The sequence below is a fragment of the Zosterops lateralis genome (assembly GCF_965231275.1).
Source record: "Zosterops lateralis genome assembly, chromosome: Z".
Classification (NCBI taxonomy): Eukaryota; Metazoa; Chordata; class Aves; order Passeriformes; family Zosteropidae; genus Zosterops; species Zosterops lateralis.
The window spans coordinates 11,065,130-11,084,847 of NC_139800.1; the positions used below are offsets into that span (position 1 = coordinate 11,065,130).

Below are 19,718 nucleotides of genomic sequence, written 5' to 3' on the forward strand. Positions count from 1 at the left end.
ACAGAACTGGCCATTGGGCCAAGTTTGGGGGGGATTACAGCATGTCACCTGGTCCACACTACCTGCCCAAGCAGGGCCGTCCCAGAGCACACGGCACAGGATTGAGCCCAGATCGCTCTGGAATATCTCCATGAGGGAGGCTCCAGAACGTCTCTGGGAAATCTATCCCAGTACACCACACCCACACAGCAAAGAAGTTCCTCCTCATGTTCATGGGGAACTTCCACACTGTATCAGTTTTCTGCCCGTTGTCTCTTGCCCTACTGCTGGGCGCTACGGCGAAAAGGGCCACCGACCCCGGGGACACCTGACCACCCTCACGCCGACCCCGCCTCAGCCTGAGGCGCCGCCCTCAGCAGCGCCCCCACAGCGCCCCCTCACGCTCAGCCCCGCCCTCGCCCCGTGCTCGCCCCGCCCCTGCCCTCGCCCCGCCCCGCCCCGTCCCGCCAATCACAGACGGCGCCCGCCCGTCACGTGCCGCGCCCGCCGCCCAATGGGCGAAGGCGGCGGCGGCCGGCCGGATTCAAACGCGGCGCGGAGCCGGCGCGGCCGCGCTGATGGAGCCGCGGCTGGTGGGGCCCGGGCCGTACCGCGCCACCCGCCTGGTGAGTGCCCCCGGTACCGCCGCCCCCGGCACCGCCGCCCCCCGCACCGCCGCCCCCCGCGCCTCTCCCGCCGGCCGCCACTCGCTCTCGGGCCTCCTTAGTGCCGGCCGCTGCTGCCAGGCCGCGTCTGTGCGGGGCGGGGGCGCCAGGGGCTGGCGGGGGCAGAGGCCGGACAGGCCGAGCGGCGGGTTCGGCCTTTTGTCCCGGTAAAACTTGAGGGAGGCTAGAGCCGTATCGGTAGATCCGCAGGTAGTGTGGGGCTCTAAATATTTCAGCCTCCTAAACCTGGTGTTTGTTCTCGGCGGTTTAAAGCCTGTGCTTTGGTTTCGGTGGTAAAAACAGTGTGTAGTTCTGCAGGCAGAACCGGCTGCGCTCTGGTCGCAGGAAAACCTGGGGGAAGAGCTCCCGTAACGATTTGCTTTGTTCCTTCCCAGTGGAACGAGATAATCGAGCTCTTCCGTGCTGGGATGCCCTTACGGAAGCACCGCTGTCGTTTCAAGAGCTACGAGCGTTGTTTCAAAGCCTCGGAGGCGGTGGACTGCCTGCATGAGCTGCTGGGCTCCAACCAAAACTTTGGCCCCGAAGTGACCCGCGATCAAACGGTTAAGTTGCTAAAAAAATTCCTGAAAAATCATGTTATCGAAGACATTAAAGGAAGGTGGGGCAAAGAGGACTTTGAAGAGGATGGCCGTTTATATCGGTAAGCTTGTGTACGGTGATAGAAAAAATTTGGTGTTTTGGAAACAACCGGATATAATAACTCATGTCTTACAAATATTTTTGTAGAATGCCTCTGAAAGGGCGTTCACCTGTTTTCCCCTTTTCCTTTTAAGGGCTTTAATATTCTCGGCAACAGGAAACTGCCGTGATTTGATGTTCGACTTCAGTTTTCTTGTCTGCTTTGAAACATTTTTTGAAGGCCGCTTCTATTCAGTTACATTCTTTGAATATCAACAAAAGCTTTTGCAGCTTCCAATGGTATCGAGTTCTGATTGCCGATGGCAGGCATCAGGTTTCTTGGTCCTGGAAAAGTACACGTTAAGACATGTAGGTGGAAGTGAAAATGCCATTGGTTTTCCAGCTCCAATTGTCCTCCTTCACCTCAACACCCTGACTATTTTGGTTATTGTCTCCACTTCTTGTGAGAGAAGAGAAAGGCTTTCTGAATCTAAGACATTTATGATGTAACTTTTTTTTTTATACTCCTTGGTTTGTAGATGGGCAAGGGACAAAGCTTTATTTGCTTATCCTCAAGGATGGTTGAGCGTCTCAGGTGATGGCTTGTAAACAGAGAAAAAGAAATTTCTTTGTAATAAAAACTTAGCATTACTGGACTGGATTCTTTGACCTCTTGTGACCTCAGTTGAGGTTGGGGAGGACAGAAGTTGCAGGTTCTGAATTTGTACCATCTTGTAGTGTCCTGTTTGGTGCAGAAGTATTATAAAGATGACCATTACTTCAAGTATGGATTTGTAACTTTTATCGTGGTGAGCCTTCTTTTAAGGAAATGGAAGTTCTTGTCATGCAAAACATTAGGGGAAAAAAGGTTAGCAGTAAGTTTATGCTTGTACTTATAGCTATTATTATAGACTCAAATTTTAGATAATAATTTTTAGGGAATGATTTCTTAATATTCTCTGTGGGGAAATAGATAGTACTGAATTCCCACTTGATATGTATTAACTCAATTTTTCATTTGATTCTATTGATCTTTTGGTTTTTTTCTGGGCATTAATTCTTGTCAAGAGATTTAATATGGGGTTTGATAACTACTGGTGTTATGCTATATTTCTTTGGCTTGGTTTTGCCTTGTTTGTGTGGCTGTGTGGTTTTTTTGATTATTTTTCATTAGCATGACTATATATTCAAATTATTTTGTTCTTTCATTTCTTTATATTTTCAGTCATGACTTACTGAGCTGTGGACTGTGGAAGTTGGCTGGGTGAAATATTTCTGTTCTTTTAATTTTCTACATGCTCTGCCTACTGATCCACTATTGGGCAACAGAACTCTTGTTATATGTTTTGTTCTGATATTCTTTCTCCCCCTCCTACTGAAAGAATAAGTAATTTACTAATTGAACTTTTTTCAGTTAAACATGCATACATTTCATGCATCTTGGACTGGAGACAGCTTTTTCCTCACTGGTCTTGGTGCATAAATAATCTATACACATTACTCCTGGCTTTAAGTATCAAAACCTGCTTCTCTCCTATTTAAGTAGCTAAACATTGGTTTTCCAGCCTATTTTAGTCACGTATTCAATGTCCTGGCAGCTCCCTCTGGTGGACTTTCCTAATACTACATGTAAAAGAAGGAGTTTTTTCTCCTCACAGTGCTGATGGAGGTAGTGGTATGAGTCAATCCTACTGGCAGTGCTTACTTTGGAAATACTTAGATGCTTCATACCTTCTGTATAAATTTATGTGTTAACATTCTGTAACTGCGCACTGTGGTGCACAGTTATGATGTTCATTAACTTCACATGTAAGTGTAGCTCTCTGCTCTTGTTTGTCCACAGAGTATGCAAAAGAAATATTGTCAAAAATTGGTTTGCTTGAGAGTATTTGGCAAGTATTAAATGTGAAGATGAGATCTCATGTAATTTCTAATAGTAACAGACTTACCAGTGTGTCCTGACTTATTGGCTCAGTTGGGTCTACAGTAATGAATGAGAAGCTACTCTTTTGGAAGCTGTTGAGCTTTACACATTTTTGGGGGAATCTAAGCCATTCTATTAAAAACAAAAGAGTTAGCACTCTTGCAATAACAGCAATCTTTTGGGAATCCAGCAGCATTACTTGTTATATCACAGACATCACTGTTAGTTGACCTTGTTCTACATCCTTTGTTCTAGACACAAACAGGTATCTCTAGTTCCTCTTTTTATAAACTCCCCAAACTAGTATTGCTGGCTATAACCAATTCTGATCATGATGTGCCAGCCTTGGAATGCTCCTCAGTCCTTTGCTCTGGGTGACATTAATCCTTCTCCATCTAGATCTTGCTGTGATGCTACCTGAGAAAGGAGAATGCACCTCCTTTTTCTGCTTGTAAGAACTTATTCTTTTACTGATTGGTTCCTAATCAGGGCAGCAAATGATGCAAAGCTAAAAATTGTGAAGAAGTGGAGAAGAAACAGGAAACTACTGAGAATAGTATAAGGCAAAGGAAAAAGACAGATATGTTTTATTTTAACATTAAACTCTTAATTAATATCTGAACAATGGTTGAGAACACTCAACAGCTGAACATCTGCCATCTTGTCTGTCTTACCATTAAAAAGCAGAGTAAATCTTGCAGGATTAGACTGAGGTGCTTGTGGTGGTTCTGAGGGTTTGCCTGATGGAAGTGGTATCTCTGTGTTGCACATGTGCTGTGGGAACAGCACTGCGGAATGTGCTCAGTGCGTGTGGTCAAAACAATCAATGTGTTTAACCATTCAGTGTAACAGTACTGGACTAACCAAACTGCAATACAAATTTAAATTAAAATCTTATTGAATGTCTGAAGTGCCTTTAGAGGATGGGGTGACATTTTGGAGAAACTTCAGGATTTCTCAAGTGGTTTTTTTCTGGTAGGATACATATGCATGCTATCCAGCAGTGTACAAGCTCTTATTGCAATGTCATGGACAAATCTGTCTTTTGCATCCTGATTTAAAAGAGTGAGTGAGGCTTAAGCAGTTTCTTAATGCATCAGGAATCTCAGCACCTAAAACTTGGGAGTGAAAGTAGGCAAGATTGGATCCGGGTCAGTCTGAAGACGTGTTGCTGTCTAACTGATTTGTCTTTCTGATAGCTGTCATTAGTTACTTTGTACGTACTCTCACCTAAGCTCAGCGGTAATTTGATGCTGATCGAGCTGCATAGTTTGTTTTCCTTCTTTTCTACAAGGGCTGGTTTAGGGCTTATTTCTGCTAATTTCTTCAAGGCACTTCTTGAAATGCCTTAAGAAGTCAAATAGTTACCTGCAAAACCAGCTGGAAAAAGACTCCAGAAAAGAACTGCAGGATATGATCTTCACACAGAAAGCGTGTAAATGCAGAAGAACCTGGTAATGTGGGCAAAACTTTGTATGGACACTTGCATGCACTCTAACTAAATCCAGGTGTTAGTCATGCAACTCAGCTATGTAGCTTTGCTTTAGGAAATGCATGCTAACAACGCACTTGACATGGGGGAAAACATACCCACAGCTTTTTCAGCAGAATCAACATCTTCTAGTGAAGATCTGTGTCGATGCCTGTGCAAAGACAGCTAGTGCTGTATGAGATGTCAGACACTCACCCAAGGCTCAGCTGTGTCGTGGGAGGAACAAAGGACCTGAATGTTCTGGAGCAGCAGCTGGAGGGCAAACAAGACAGTCCACAGTGTTTTACATATCGTGTAACACCAGTCTGCAGAGAATTAAGCTGGGCTGTGAATGTCCAAAGCATTTGTTGTATTTTTGCATGTGAAGGCTGGCTACAGTTTTGCATTGGTAAATAGGGATTAGGTTGGCAGTCAGAGACTTTAAAAATGTTCTCTAATTGTAGATTTCCTCCTTCCTCACCACTGAAGTCATATCCAAAGAAACCTTCATGTGGAAAGGAAGTAATTAAATTTCCAGACTGGAATGAACCGAAGGCTGGCCATTCTCAAGAACACATCCCGGTGAAATCCATTGCAATGGTAATGTACCCAGTTTTATTTCCCCAGACAAAAGCATATTTGGAAATCAAAACTGAACTGATGACCTCTACACTCTGTCACAAAATACTTACTTTAAAATAAAAGTATTTAGCATTTAATTTTATAACTTTTATGAAGTAAAGTTTTTCTTACAGTTTGCTGGAGAAGTAAGCTTCTAGTGTTCTTTGTGCTACACGTTGCAATGTCCTGACCAATTTGAGTTCCACATGAGTGTATTTTCCTGTATTTTATTCCAGTTTGCTCAAATTCCAATAGGGCATTTATTATATTACAAGACAAAATAGTCACACTGTAACTCATATTTGGACACTTCATGTGTTGGATTATATACACTATTACAAGCTTCCTAGCTGCTATAAGCCTGTTACTGACTCAATTTCTTTTTTCATAAAGAATATGTTTTGGCTAAGAAGTGCCCCCGATTTTTCAGTTATCCTGTGTAAGCATGGAAAATCATCCTGCCACATACTTATCTGGATTGATGTAGCCTTTGTAAAGTTGTTGAAAAATCTTGCTTTTATTAGTAAACCAAAACTGTATCAACTCTGTTCACCCAGACAGACATTAAAAGACTAGACTTCTGGAGTTATATATGTTCCAAGCTCTTCCTTCAGTGTGACTTATATGTGTGTGTTCTCATAGTTTGTGAACTTGGGATTTCTTTGATGATTTTTGCGTTTTTATTACTGTACTTTAGAGCAGGACACTGGCCTTAGATTTCTTGATGAACCATAGTCTATTTGGAAAAGTAGCTCCTACCATATTGCTGAACATCTAAATGTTCTGAATGAATGTTTATTCCATATTTACAATCCAATTGTGTGCAAATCAAGTGCACCCTTCATTTACAACAAGCTTTGGAGGAGGAAAAACATGGCCATTGGGACTTCAAAAGTAGGTAGAAGATCAAGACAGAAGAAAATATGGTGCCAAAGACAAGAAAAGAGAATAGAGTATTTTAGTTACTGAGCAGGTAACTGTTGAAGGTGTAATATGTTGCAACCTCCAACTGTGCTCCCAATTGCCATCCAAGCATCCTGGTCTGATGAGAATTAGCAAAAATCTGCCTCTGCATCTGACTCAGATGCAGCGTAGAGTTTAAGTATAGCTCAAAATCTCTTCCATTGGCAGTTTGGATTAATACAGTGGACTGCAAGTGAGGCAAAGGTATAAGCTTCTTTCTGATACCTCTTTTATAATTAAGTCTATCTTCCACTGGAATGCTGATGTAGACAACTGAAAATGCTGGTACTTTGAATTGCTTCAGCATCCATCTGAGCACTCAGTGGTTGTGTGTGGATTGATGAGCATGGGTCTGTGTCATGAAACACTGATGTGGAAGACCAGACCCTTAATTTCAGCGGGTGCTATTTGCTTCCAACTAGCTCTAGTCTAATCTGCCATGGAATGACAGACAATTAGTGCTTGGAGTATTTAAGTGCATTCCTGGAGTGCATTTTGTGGTTGGGTTGTGATGACAAGGAATATTTTAATGTGCTTTAGCACTGGTCTGTAGTGTAAATCAAAGAACTGGAATGACTAGGATTTTTGCCTTGAAAAGGATACTGCTGATACAAGCTGCAATATATGTCGACCCATTGATATCTTGATGACAATCTTCAAGAATTAAGCTAGGATGTGAAGGTTGCATAAAGGATAGTCATTCTGCATTCTCAGCTTCACTTTACACTGTCATAATGGTGAACTAGGTCTGATGGGTGCCTTCAGATGTAGTGATTTGCTCTTACTTTCTCTATGTATAGAACCTGTTATTGAATTTAATGTTTAGTTATTTTTGGTATATGCTGAACCCTTGTTAATTTATTCTGATTCTTTTGAATCTCATTTTATAATCCTCCAATAACTTTTCCATAAACAGATATTTAATCTTAAAATGGTAGATGAATAGATTTTAATCATGGATAAGACTTGAACAGAGGATTAAAGGTCATTGACTCCTGAACTTTAATGGCTCTTCTGACACAGATAAGTTTTCAGCTTTGGACAAGTTATGGAATTGAGAAAAGGTGTGTGCAAGATTGAGAAAACATTTCATTTCTCTGAAATGCAAACACTTGCATCCTAAAGACTTCACTGGAATTTAGGAACACTTGCAATTCTATAAACATTTTATACTGTTTAACACTTGAAAAAGTCACCTGTTAATGAGGAGAGTTCTCTCTGATTTCAGAACTCTGAGATGTGGTATAAGAGACACAGCATTGCTATCGGGGAAGTACCGGGATGCAAACTTGTGTTCCGCAGAGAGCTAACACAAACAAATATAGAAGAGATATGGAAATCCATGACTTTGTCACGGTAAGTATACTTATGAGTCATTTGCTGTTATAGTAAAACTGTGTAGTAGGTAATAGTCTTGTCTGTCTTCTCTGGTAACACTTGTAATTTCACCCACTCACTTTTCATCACTGCCTTCAAAGCCACAGTGTCTAGACTAACTCTACCGCTTGTTATTTGGCTAACAAATTCAGCAAATAAAGTCTGCAAAAAAACCCAACTTTACTGTGCTTAGTACCTTTTGACTTCTGCATGTTGTGTTATACAAGTCTTTGTTGTGTGGGCTTTGTCTTGTTTAATTACTTTTTTCTCTGTCTCTTTTTCTTGTTGCTAGGAAATAAAAGCACTTATGTAGAAGTACTATGAAACCTTTCAATGGCAAATACAATACTTTGTATGAGATAAATGGAGTAGCTCATTGAGTGCCGAAGCTTTGTGATTCAGCTATTCTTTACTGTATTCAAAAGGACTATCCTATGCAAAGCGAAAATAATTGCTTTGGACTATTTCTGCAGAGGAAAAAACATAACATACACTAGCTGATATTACAGCATAGTTGAGGTCTTACTAATGATCACTTTAGTGTAAACCCAACACATTATCTGCACGTAATGCACTCAGTGCTGAGGTTAGCAGTTTTGGTGACAGCATGATGGGCAGCAGTGGGTTTTAGTACATGTCTAGTCCTGAGTTCCCTGAACAAAGGAAACTTGAGGCGAATGGAGAGACCCTCTGGGTAGCCTGGAGCTCACGTGGTAGCAGCTGACAGGACCTGGGCAAGTGAGACTAGGGGCAGTGGTGGCCAAGCCCCTCCTTCACATAAAGGCCCCTATAGAGCTCTAGCAACCAAAAGACCAGGATGGGCAAAGATGGTTGGCACAGCAGATTGTGTGGAAGGATGCTGAAACCCTGACAGCTTGGTCAGCAAGCAATAGGATTCAGTTGACAGGAAGTCCTGGCCTCTTTATTCAACTGACAGAAAGTCCTGACCTCTTTAAGTTTGATAATTTACACTCAGACTCCCACAGCTCTGTATCAGAAGAGTATGACAGTGGGAATGGGGACACTCACAGCTGACACTGAGTTTGTTTGAAATTTTCTGCTCCAGCTGGATGTGCTTAAATCTATGAAGCCCAATGGGATTCATCCCAGGGTATTAAGAGAGCTGGATGATGTTATTGCAGGATCTCTCTCCTTTTTTTTTTTTTTTTTTTTTTTTTTTTTTTTTTTTTTTTTTTTTTTTTTATCCTGGGAATCTGGAGAGGTCCCTGTTGTCTGGAACATGGCAAATATTTTTTCAATTTTAAGAAAGCAAAGAACAAAGACCTTGGTAATTACAGGCCTGTCAGTATCACTTTGGTGTCCTTAAAATGGTGGAAAAGCTTGTTCTGGGAGTTAAAAAAAAATATTTGAGAGACACAGTCATTGGTCATAGCCGGCAGTTTCAGAAGGGGAAAATACTGCTTAACCAATTTAACTTTCTTTTATGACAAGGTTACCCATCTAGTTGACCAGTGAAAGCCAGTTCATGTAATTGCTTTGCATTTAAGCAAAGCTTTTGATACTGTCTTTCACAGTATCCTTCTAGGTAAAGTGTCCAGCATGCAGCTTGATGAGTCCATAATCCTGTTGGATAAGGAGCTGGGTAATGGGTCAGGCATAAAGGATTGTAGTAAATGTGGTTATCTCTGGTAAGCAGTCATCAGCGGGGTTCTGCAGGGCTCCATTCTAGGGCCAGTGCTTTTTCATGTTTTTTATAAATGATATGGATACAGGAATTGATGTATTTAAAGTTTGTCCATGATACTAGGTTAGAAGGAACTTTGGACTCCTTCAAGGCTAGACAGGGCCTGCAGTGAGGTCTGGATAGAGCAAAAAGCTGTACAGTCACCAAAAGCTTTGAGAAAGCTGAGGGGTGACCTCATTGCAGTCTACAACTCCCAGAGAGGCAGAGAGGGGAGATATGGAAGATCTCTGGTGACCAGCAATAAGACACAAGGAAAGCAATCAAGTGGTGTCTGGTGAAGTTCCTCCACATTAGGAAAAGGTTCTTCACTCAGAGGGTGACTTGACACTGGAACTTTCTCCCTGGGGAAGTGGTCACAGTGCCCAAACCTGACAGTTCAAGGAGCATGTTGGCAATGCTCTTAGTTGTATGGTATAATTTTAGGTATTGAAATTACTGAACCTCTTCTAGGTACTAAAATGAAACTTTTTTTTAGGGCTATGAAGATTGTGAAGGGTCTAGAGGGGAAGACATGAGGAGTGGTTGAGGTCTCCTGGCTTCTTTAACCTAGAGAAGAGGAGGCTTGAGGGGATATTGCAGTGCAATCTGTGATGCAAATACAGGAGGAGAATACACTGATCTCTGTGGCCAGTGACAGGACTGAAGGAATGGCCTGAAGTTGCCAGAGGAGGTTTAGATTGGAGATTAGGAAAAGAGTCCTCATCCAGAGGGTGGTTGGGCACTGGAACAGACTCCTCAGGAAGTGGTCACAGCACCTAAGCCTGACAGAGTTCAAGAGTTATTTGGACAATGCTCTCAGGCACATGGTATAATTTCTGTGGTTGTGCTGTGCACAGCCAGGAGTTGATCGTTATGGATCCCTTCCATCTTAGGATATTCCATAAATCTGGGCAGTTTTGTGAGGAGCAGGAGTTGCACTGTATGATTCTTACAGCTGTAATCCAACTGGAGATATTCTCTATGAAACGAAGGACTCTTTTTTTCTGAATTGTATCCTAATACTTCGTGTTTGCCTTTTCCAGATTAGTTGATGTATGAACTGTGTGTTTATGTATTTTTGCAGATTACAAAAGGTCTTGGGTTTGGATTCTCTGGATGAAGTGTTAGACACAAAACTTGTGAATTCAAAACATATAGTTCAAAATGTATACAATGTCAATAAGCAAGGCATTGTCACTTTAGAGGACAAATCAAGTGAGTATTTTAGAAATTTTTATTTAATTTTTTATATTGTTATCTACTGGGATTTAAGTATTAGTTCTAATCTACACTAACCTCTTGCACCTTTATACCTGTGTGACAACATATCTAATTCTAGAGTTTTTACAAAGTAAAATGCTATTATTCTCTTCTGATATCCCAATAGTAAGAGTCAGGGTTCATTCCATATTCTGGCTTTTGTAGGGTTGAAAAATGAATATGAAACAGCAGCAACTTTTTACCATTTATAAATATAGGGATATTAATCACTTCCAGATAACTTTCTCAGCTGCACCCTTTTAACTACCTGAACTGGAGTGTTTACATGAAGAAAAAAAGTATTAAAAATTGTGAGAGAGCCACAATGTACATTGAGAGTTTTGAGTTTTCAGTCAATGTGTTTTGAAGATAGTACCATGTTTAAAGCTGTTTTACACATCAGGGAAAAAATAAACCTTCACAGTATTATTGGCACCACGTTTTTCATAAGATTTGTAGAGAAATTAAATACAATACTGAAACCTGCTTTGATTGTGAATAAAACTGCCTTCAGAGCATATTTATGTTCACTTCAAAGGCAGTTGGACCATCTCAAAACATTAACTCCCTCTTTGCAGAAATGGCAAAACTGAATGTATGAGTGCTTTTCATCATCTTTGGTAAAAAGTAAACTCTTCACTGTATAGCACTGAGGAGGGCTGTATCTAGAAATAGTTTAGTCTGGTTTTATTTTTAGGGTAGGTTAAAGATTTGCAATATGACCTGTTTTGCTGATTGAGCTGCAAGGGCAGAATGCATAACTGTTTAAGAGTAGTGGAGGTACTGAGGTAGAGGTGTAATTCAAGCTAGATCCTACATTAAGGTATAGCCTGCCTCTGGAGTCACTTGGTTTGCTACACAGGAAGAACATATTAAAGTGTTTTCAGCTTTGGTTTTGTCTAGCATTGAATATTTTTCTTTCTTTTTTCTTTTCTTCCTCCTTTTAATTTCTATTTCTTCCTTCTGCAGAGGAACTACCTCATTGGATATTATCCGCAATGAAATGCCTAGCAAATTGTAAGTAAATTCAGAAGGGGAAAAAATCTCACAAAGAACCCACCCCCCAAAAAAATAAATTGAACTGACTGTGTCTTCACTTTATTAAATCCTATTTATATTCACTTTCAGTCTTTTTTATGACAATTTTCTAAAAAAAAGTTGGAAAAACCTGTTGTCAGCAGATACTCTTCCAATGGAGCTTATTTAAATGAATTATTTGAAGGTTTAACTATTATATTAATGTTTTTCCTGCACTATGTATCTTCACTAGACCTATTGGATCAGTGCAGTAATAGGTCAATAAAATTTCACTTATTTTGGAGATTTTTTTTCTCTAAAGATCCATTTTAATGGGCTGGATTAGAAAACTCTGATCTGCTTGGTAGCTGAAAGTCAGTGTTCTCTCTCTTTTTTGCTCCTTTTTGTTTTCATTTTTTTGTTCCTTGTAGGGCCCAGCTGTTCAGATCTGAAGCAGCCTACGTACTCAGGCTTTGAAAGAGATGTCTTCAAAACTATAGTGGACTACTTTGGTCAGATGAAAGAACCTCTCCTCACATTTCATTTTTTTGATATTTTTGTTAGTGTGCTAGGTAAGTAGTTTCGGATGTAACGAAAAAATATTCTTTAATGTTAATTTCCTGGAGTTATTTTGCCTTACTTAAGTACTGTCACAGATGAATTGTTTAGGACCTGTCCTTTCCATTCTACATAGAGAACAGTTTAAATTTATTTCATATTACACAGTGGTTTTCTTTTTGTGTCTTTTTGATCACATTAGTTCAAAGTCTTTCATTGCTTGTCTTTATAATATTAAATGCCTCTGTTCATTGCTCAGCATCTAACAGATGGATTTTAACAGATTTTTCTTTTTTTACAAATGCTTAAATGTCTTAAAAACTCTCATAAGCTTTTAGAGATTGCTTGACTGAAGTCTAGATTAGAAAGGATTAGGGCTTTAAGCACTGTTTTTAACCCTGGAAATATGACATTTGAAGGGAATTGAAATACTTCATTGCTTTAATTTAGAAATGACACTAACTAATGTAGCGCTTTTAAGAAGCAATGTTATTAACTAGAACTTTTCAGGGGTTCATACTGTATTAAAATTGACGATTCTAATCCTATAGATGATTTACTGAAAGACAGTAATAGGAAAATATTTGATTACATTTTATGCAATCAAATTTCAGAAAGAACAACTGAGTTGAAAAGTAAGCCTGTTCCTCCACTTTCATACTCTGTTTCTGTTTGTTTTTCCGTTGTTTTTCACATCTTTCAGATTTTACTTGTTTTATTTCACGGTATTTCGTAAATGTAAAATTAGAAGAAAGATTTCATGCCAGTGTGTGTGGAAATGAATGAAAATTGTGCAATGCTTCAAGAAGTCAAACATTAGTTTTGTGGTCTCTTTAAAAAAAAAGTGAAGTGTTGGTATGGGATCATTCCTTACTCTTCTAAATATATGCATTAATATGCTTGCCAAATCTTCCTTTGAAATTAGAAAAAGCTTTACTATGAAAATTAACTTCAGCGTTTTACCCGTCTCCTTGGAACTTCTTACCTACTGCACACTTCTTTTTCTTAAGGAACAGTTTCCTGTTTTAAGTTCAACTATGGAGTTGACCAAAATGATGGATGAGGGGATAGTGATGGGTACTGTTTGTGTTGAGAATAGTAAAGCTTTCTAACAAAAAACCACTAAAACACTGTCTTCCATTGGGCAACCTGAGGACGTTCAGGCTGGAAGGGTGGGAGGTGAGGTAAACTCAGGAATCAGTGCAATTGCTGGGCTCAGAGGGTTGTGATCCGTGGCACAGAGTCTGACTGGATGTCAGTCAATGGGAACCACCCCAGGGCTGATAGTGTGGCCAGTAATGATTAACACTTTGTTAATGACCAGGATGGTGGCACATTCTGTCCTAAACAAGAGCACAGTTCTCTAAACAAGCATGCAGATAACTAAAATGGAAAAGAGTATCTTATCCAGCAGAGGACTGTAGTGCCATTGCAGGGTGACCTCAACTGGCTGCAGGAATGGGTAAACAGAAATCTTATAAAGCTCAGAAAGGGGGAAATGTCAACTCCTCTCCTGAGAAGGAATAATCCCATGCACCAGTAAATTCTGGGAGTGACTGGTTTGGAAGCAGCTTTGCTGAGAAGGACTCGGGAGTCCTGGTGGGCACTTACCTCATGTGACCATGAGCCAGCAGTGTCCTTGAGTCAAAGAGTATCACCAGCATCCATTACTGCATAAAGCGCATTTCTGGTGGGTCGAGAGACATGTTTCCTCAGCACTAGTCAGCAAGTCCAGTGAAACAAATTAAAAATTGTTAAAGTCTTGGAACATGTGTCATATGGGAAGAAACTGATAACAAAGACTGTTTAGTCTGGAGAGGAGAAGGCTCAGGGATTAGATTCAGGCAGAATCTAAGTAGTCAGTATAAAAGATTGATAAGAGAAGAGTAAAGAAGGAGAAGGAACGAGACTTCTATCAGTGATACCCAATGACAGGGCAAGAGTCAATGGGCAGGAACAGAAGTACAGGAAACCTTATTTTCATAAAGAGCAGCATTTTTATAGGAAGTTTTTATAGGTGTTGACCAGGGGAAGATCTGTCTTTGGAGCTATTTGAAACCTGAGAGGACACACTCCTGGGCACCTTCCTGTAGATGAACCTGCTTTAAGAGGTCCATATAATCTCCAGAGATCTCTTCCAACTTCTATAGTCCTATGGAAAAAAAAAAAGTCTCAATTTTCTTCCTTGTTTCTTTTCTAACAGAAATTACTGCTAAATTTCAGTCATGCAAATATTTTGTTTTCTGACTTTTGTTCTGACACCAGTGCTGTTTAGACCATCATAATAGATGCTTCCTTGAGCCTTAACCTAAAATAAGATGATATTTTGGTAATTTTCTATAGGTACCTAAACTACTATCGCTTTCTACTGTGCCTGTCCAGTCTTCAAATATCTCTACCATGCTCACTGGAGTGTTTTCTCAAGAGTCTGTAATCAGAGTTAGGCATAGATTTAATGTCTATAGGTGTGAGGCATATGTTGCTATTGTCACAGATGTCACTGATGCATAAACACATTTCCTTTCCCTCTGAATGTTGTCAGACACTTAACGTTTTATTTAATGTGGTGATATATCTGTGCATACCATTCAGTTGTCTTTAGTGCTGAGGTAATAAAAGAGCAAAGGATGAAACAATATGTTTTAATTTCTCATGTATTCTAATGTCTTGTTAGTTATGGTTATCAGTGTCTTCCAGTGCATTAGAAGAAAATCTTCTGACAAGTCCTAGTAGTCCAATTCTACTAATATCTTTCTAGTCTCCTTGGGGAGTGGAGTTCTAAGGCAATCTTGAATGAGTAAGAAAGGAATACTGGGAGTTAGATTTAGAAATATTATGTTAAATGTTATAGAAGTATATAACTGAAAAATGTTCCCCAACTATCTAATCTCATATAAACCAGGACTACTGCAAAAACCCAGCAAGGCTGTAGAAGCTCTTCAAATATCTTGTCTCCTACTGCCACCAGAGAACAGAAAAAGACTACAGCTGTTGGTGAGAATGATGGCAAGAATTAGTCTAAACCAGGATTTGCCACCTCTTTCTGAATCAGTGAGGACCAGAACTTTGGTAGGTATTAAGTGTAAGGTAAAAGATCTGGACAGGCTTTTGGACCAGCACAGGTTAAAGATTCTTACTGGAGAGTATGAACAAAATACAGTTTGCTTGTTTAAGGAACTGGTTTGTCTATCCCAGTTCTGTAGAAAGCTAATCTGAATTTGAATAGAGTGGGATTTCATGATAATTTGTGAGCACACAAAGAACTTGCTCAGAATTTAGAGGTTTCCTTACCTTTCAAAGTTAGATCACTACTGATTTCACTATTGAGTAGAAAAAAAGCAGGAATGAACAAGCAACCCTCAAAAACAAGCAAGCAAAATCAACCAAAAAAAACCCCAACAAAACGCCAAACCAGATCAGGTCTTGTGTTCTTTATCACTGCAGACAGTGTGAATGAAAAAGACTGCCTGTTTCAGTCATAGCTAGAAATATAGAACTGAATGTTCTGATTGACTTGTTTTCACCCATTCAAAAAAAAAAAAATAAAATCCCAACCATTTATTTCAGTAGTTGTTTTCTTTTCACCACACACAGAAGTTTTAAAGTAAGCTCCAGTTTTTGCTAATGCTCCTTCTGTCCGACCATATGTAGTGATATCACTCCACTGATGTTTGGAACACCTTATTACTAAGTTATTAGGCATAACTTAACAATTCCAACTAACTAAAAACATTTATTTATTTTGTTTAATTTAAAATGTCTTTGAAAATTAAGTGCAATGGAAAACTAAGCTCCAGAGCCATTCTGTAAAAATCCTATAGTAGCATGCACAAATCTAAATGCACTCCACAGCAATTAAGTTTTTAGTGAACTCTGAATAGTATTTGATTAAAATAATTAAATTTTTTACTGCCAAGGTTATAATTTAATTAACTGTAAGTGGTCTCTCATTGAAATTATTATGGTAATTGAAATGTAGTTTTTAGAAGTGAATCCTTACAGTCTGAGTATTTTGTACTAAATTTTAATTCAGCAATGTAGTCTATGGTACATGACAGAAATCTTTATTGCCCTCTGTTATTTTAATGTTTCAACTAACTGGTGCGCAAACTTGTAACTGAGTGCTTGAGCATAAGTCTACCTGAAGTTAACTGGACCTGAAACTTGATTTGATGATTTCAGAATAGTGGTATTAAGTTTTCCCTCTGGTGCCTAATTTCTATTACATTTCTGTGTTATTTAAAAAAATCTCTATAAATACATATGCCCTCTTTAAATAGCCATGTGAAGTAGCTATCTGACAAAGTATTGAGACTAAAATGGATTTCATCCATTCTATATCTAATGTCAGGACTGGATTATCTGCATGAGGCAGGAACAATCTTCAGTGCACTCACATAATGTCACCGAACATAATACATTTTAAAAAAATATTGATATGTTTGAAGTAAATGTTGTGATGTTAAAATATTTGTTCTAAAAGATCACTTTTTAAATGCAGCCTGGTTCTCTACTCCTCATTCCCAAACAGAAAAATACATGGTAATGATGTGGGTTTTTTTCCTCAGATGGTTCAGGCGTTTTCCCGTTGTATTCTCTGCTCAAAGGATGAAATAGACTTGGATGAACTTCTTGCTGCTAAACTAGTATCTTTTCTCATGGATAATTATCAAGAGATCTTAAGTGTTCCTTCTGCTTTAAAGTCTTCCATAGAGGATCATGTTGTACATCTCCAGAGAGTCCAAGTAAGTATCTAATGAAAAAACCTCTTATGTCTCTCTGTTTCTAGACTGAATTTATCCTTTGTTCTCTGAAGATCAACAGTTTTTAAAAGACTTTGTTCTGTCTCTGTTAGCTTTTGAAGAGCTAATTAATTTTGACTATTGATATTCAACCGTAAATATATGTTTAAATGAAACTAAACAAATCTTGAATTTGTTTAGAGACAAGAACTTTCAAATCTGTTTTTCTCTTTGTCAGCACTATCTTCCTATGGAATGGGGAAACTATGTTTGTGGTAGTGAAGAAAATGGAATGATTATAAAGCATTTCCATGTTAATGTTCTGACATTTTTTTCTTTAGAACCATCCTTACTTGCTCAGTTTTTTCATCTTTCTGTTTCCTGATACTATATTTTGTTTTTATTCAAAAATGGTTTTTAGTTCTTTTGTCAATTTTCTACTGGAAAAGTAACTTTAAATTTATTTCGAGAGCTGAACAGGCTTTCTTTGTGTCATGTTTTTTGATTTATGAAACTCAGTCATTTAGGGCTGGAGATAAAAATTAGAATTTAGCTTCTCTATTCAGTATTTCCTGTACTTAATGGCTTGGGATGGTCAATTGATTAAGCCAGTTTCTGGAAGTGTTTTGCAGAAAACATAGCTACTCTTTTTTTGTTTGTTTGTTTGTTTGTTTGTTTGTTTTTTCTTACTGTGTCTTCAGATAAAATATGCTGGGGCTGATAGTGATGCACCACTTCCTCCTCCATCATTTTGTCATCAAATCAGTACAAGTGATTTTGAATACCAAAGGGCAACTGGCTCTCAAGAACCACTGGCAGCTTTGTTGGAAGAAATTGTAATGAATAAAGAAATATCTGTGAAAGATAAAAAGAAGAAGCTCAAGCAAGTAAATAAAAATTTCTCCATAGTTTCTAATTTCAACTCAAAAAGATTTATCAAGTCTTAGACATGTGTTCTTCTAGATATATACCAAAATTGAAAATAATGCCTATGCTTGGAGATTTCAAGATTTATAATAATTTAGAACAAGTATGCTGTGATAAATAAACCCAAATCAGAACTATTATCCTAATTTTCTATATAGAAGTGTAGAAAGTCCATTAGAGAAATAATTTCCCTGCCCCAGAAATGCAAGCTTCACTTTAATCCTTTATTGTACATGTTTGAACAAATTCTTAATTTGAATTAATGTATTTTCTAGTTTCAGAAATCTTACCCTGAAGTGTACAGAGTACGATTTCCTACCCCTGAAAGTGAAGCAATGCTTTTTCCTGAAAAAACGAAACAGAAACCACCAATACTGATGTGGGCCTTAAAAAAGCCTTTTCAACCATTTCACAGAACCAGAAGCTTTCGGATGTAAATAGTTTGAAATATATCAGCAAATGAACAGAGACATTGCATTGTCAATGGATTTCATGCAAAAGGAGCCTGAGCAGCACACGGTTACTCAAAAAAACTACTGGGGATATTGCTAAGATCATAGAAAATGTTGAAAAAAGAGGTTGTAGTAAAAGATTGTAGTAATGTGAACCATTATCAGTATTTTTTGTAAAGCATTATTTTTTTAAATGTCTGTTACGTTAAAACAAGTAAAAAAAGAAAACGGTAACAAGAAAAATCTAAACAAACCAACCCACCACACACTGAAGGGGATTATTCTATATATGGGTGATAATGTACACTTGCTGTGGTTTGGTTTGACTATCATTTTAAGGTCTAAATGTATGTATTGTATTATTTCTAATTAGTCAATAGCTTTTTTTCCTCCTTGAAAATGAGTGTCTTACATAAACTAGGCTGTATTTGTGCACATATAGTGTGAGGGATTAACTTACTGTACATGCTTGAGTAAGTATGAAACACTGGATTTTGCTTTGCTTTTTGTGAGAGACTGTAATATTAAAAGTTGATGATGCAACCAATTGGCTGTTTGCAAAAGCAGCAGGTGCTTTGTTTGCACCCCTCAGCCACAGGTGAAGGGGGGGAGTGTTTTTGGGTGTGTGGTATGAAACCTCTAAACTACATTAGAATGGCCCAGGTGCAGAGAGGATGAGCACCCATCACCAGAGGATGACCATGACAAACCCACCTTTGTGTAGTAGCAAGCTGGGGTTTGAGACAGATAAGGCAAAACACTTGAAGAAACAGACCCTGCAATGTGGGATACTGGTTTATATCATGCCAATTTCCTCCCTTACACCACTGGCTCAAGTAGAAAATTCTCTCCCATCCTGAGGGAGATAGAGATATTCACTTATGCCTGAGCCTATTCATCCCTTCTGTTAAGGCAGAACTGGCTCAACTACACTGGCATGACAAACATGGGTTGTGTCTTTGGCCCCAGACTCATTTTTTGAGCCTACCACCAGAGGACTGCACATGATCCACAGAATTACAAGAGGCACTGTAAAATTCCTCCCTGAGGAGAAGTACCTGGGCATTCCCACCTGAAGGTGCTGAGCCCATTGAACTTTGGGTTTCAGGTATTTCCCCCAATCCCTGATGGATCAAAATTGTAACTGTCACTTCAACAACTGGACATCTAAATTGCAACAATCAGGTCTCATAGGGTGGTGATATCTTTCCTCACTATCTACTCTTACCCTTTCTTTTTATTTTCCTTAGATGTTTTCTCAAATGTAATAATTATACTTTTATATTGCTATATTGCTGTAGATAATAACCAAATCTCTTACATCCTTCCTTTCCATTTTAACCAAATTGTTCCAAAATCAACCTGCTATCTATCTGTCTGTGTCTATCCATCCATCCATTTCTCTATCTATCTGTCTTTTTATTTATAAACCCCCCACC

General features: G+C 38.9%; 1 protein-coding gene across 2 annotated transcripts; it reads left to right on the forward strand.

Annotated features, from left to right (window-relative positions):
• Positions 1-557: 557 nt before the first annotated feature.
• On the forward strand, positions 558-18,771 carry DEPDC1B (DEP domain containing 1B; the record flags this gene model as incomplete). 2 transcript variants are annotated; one of them, XM_083883644.1, is made up of 11 exons in its annotated part: positions 558-605; positions 1,040-1,305; positions 5,143-5,278; positions 7,491-7,618; positions 10,408-10,538; positions 11,553-11,600; positions 12,032-12,172; positions 15,061-15,227; positions 16,727-16,903; positions 17,602-17,787; positions 18,103-18,771. In XM_083883644.1, 11 exons carry the CDS (start codon positions 558-560, stop codon positions 18,262-18,264), a joined length of 1,590 nt encoding a protein of 529 aa, XP_083739770.1. In that variant the 3' UTR covers positions 18,265-18,771. The 2 variants fall into 2 exon arrangements, with proteins under 2 accessions (XP_083739770.1, XP_083739771.1); XM_083883645.1 differs by lacking the exon at positions 17,602-17,787.
• Positions 18,772-19,718: the final 947 nt, after the last annotated feature.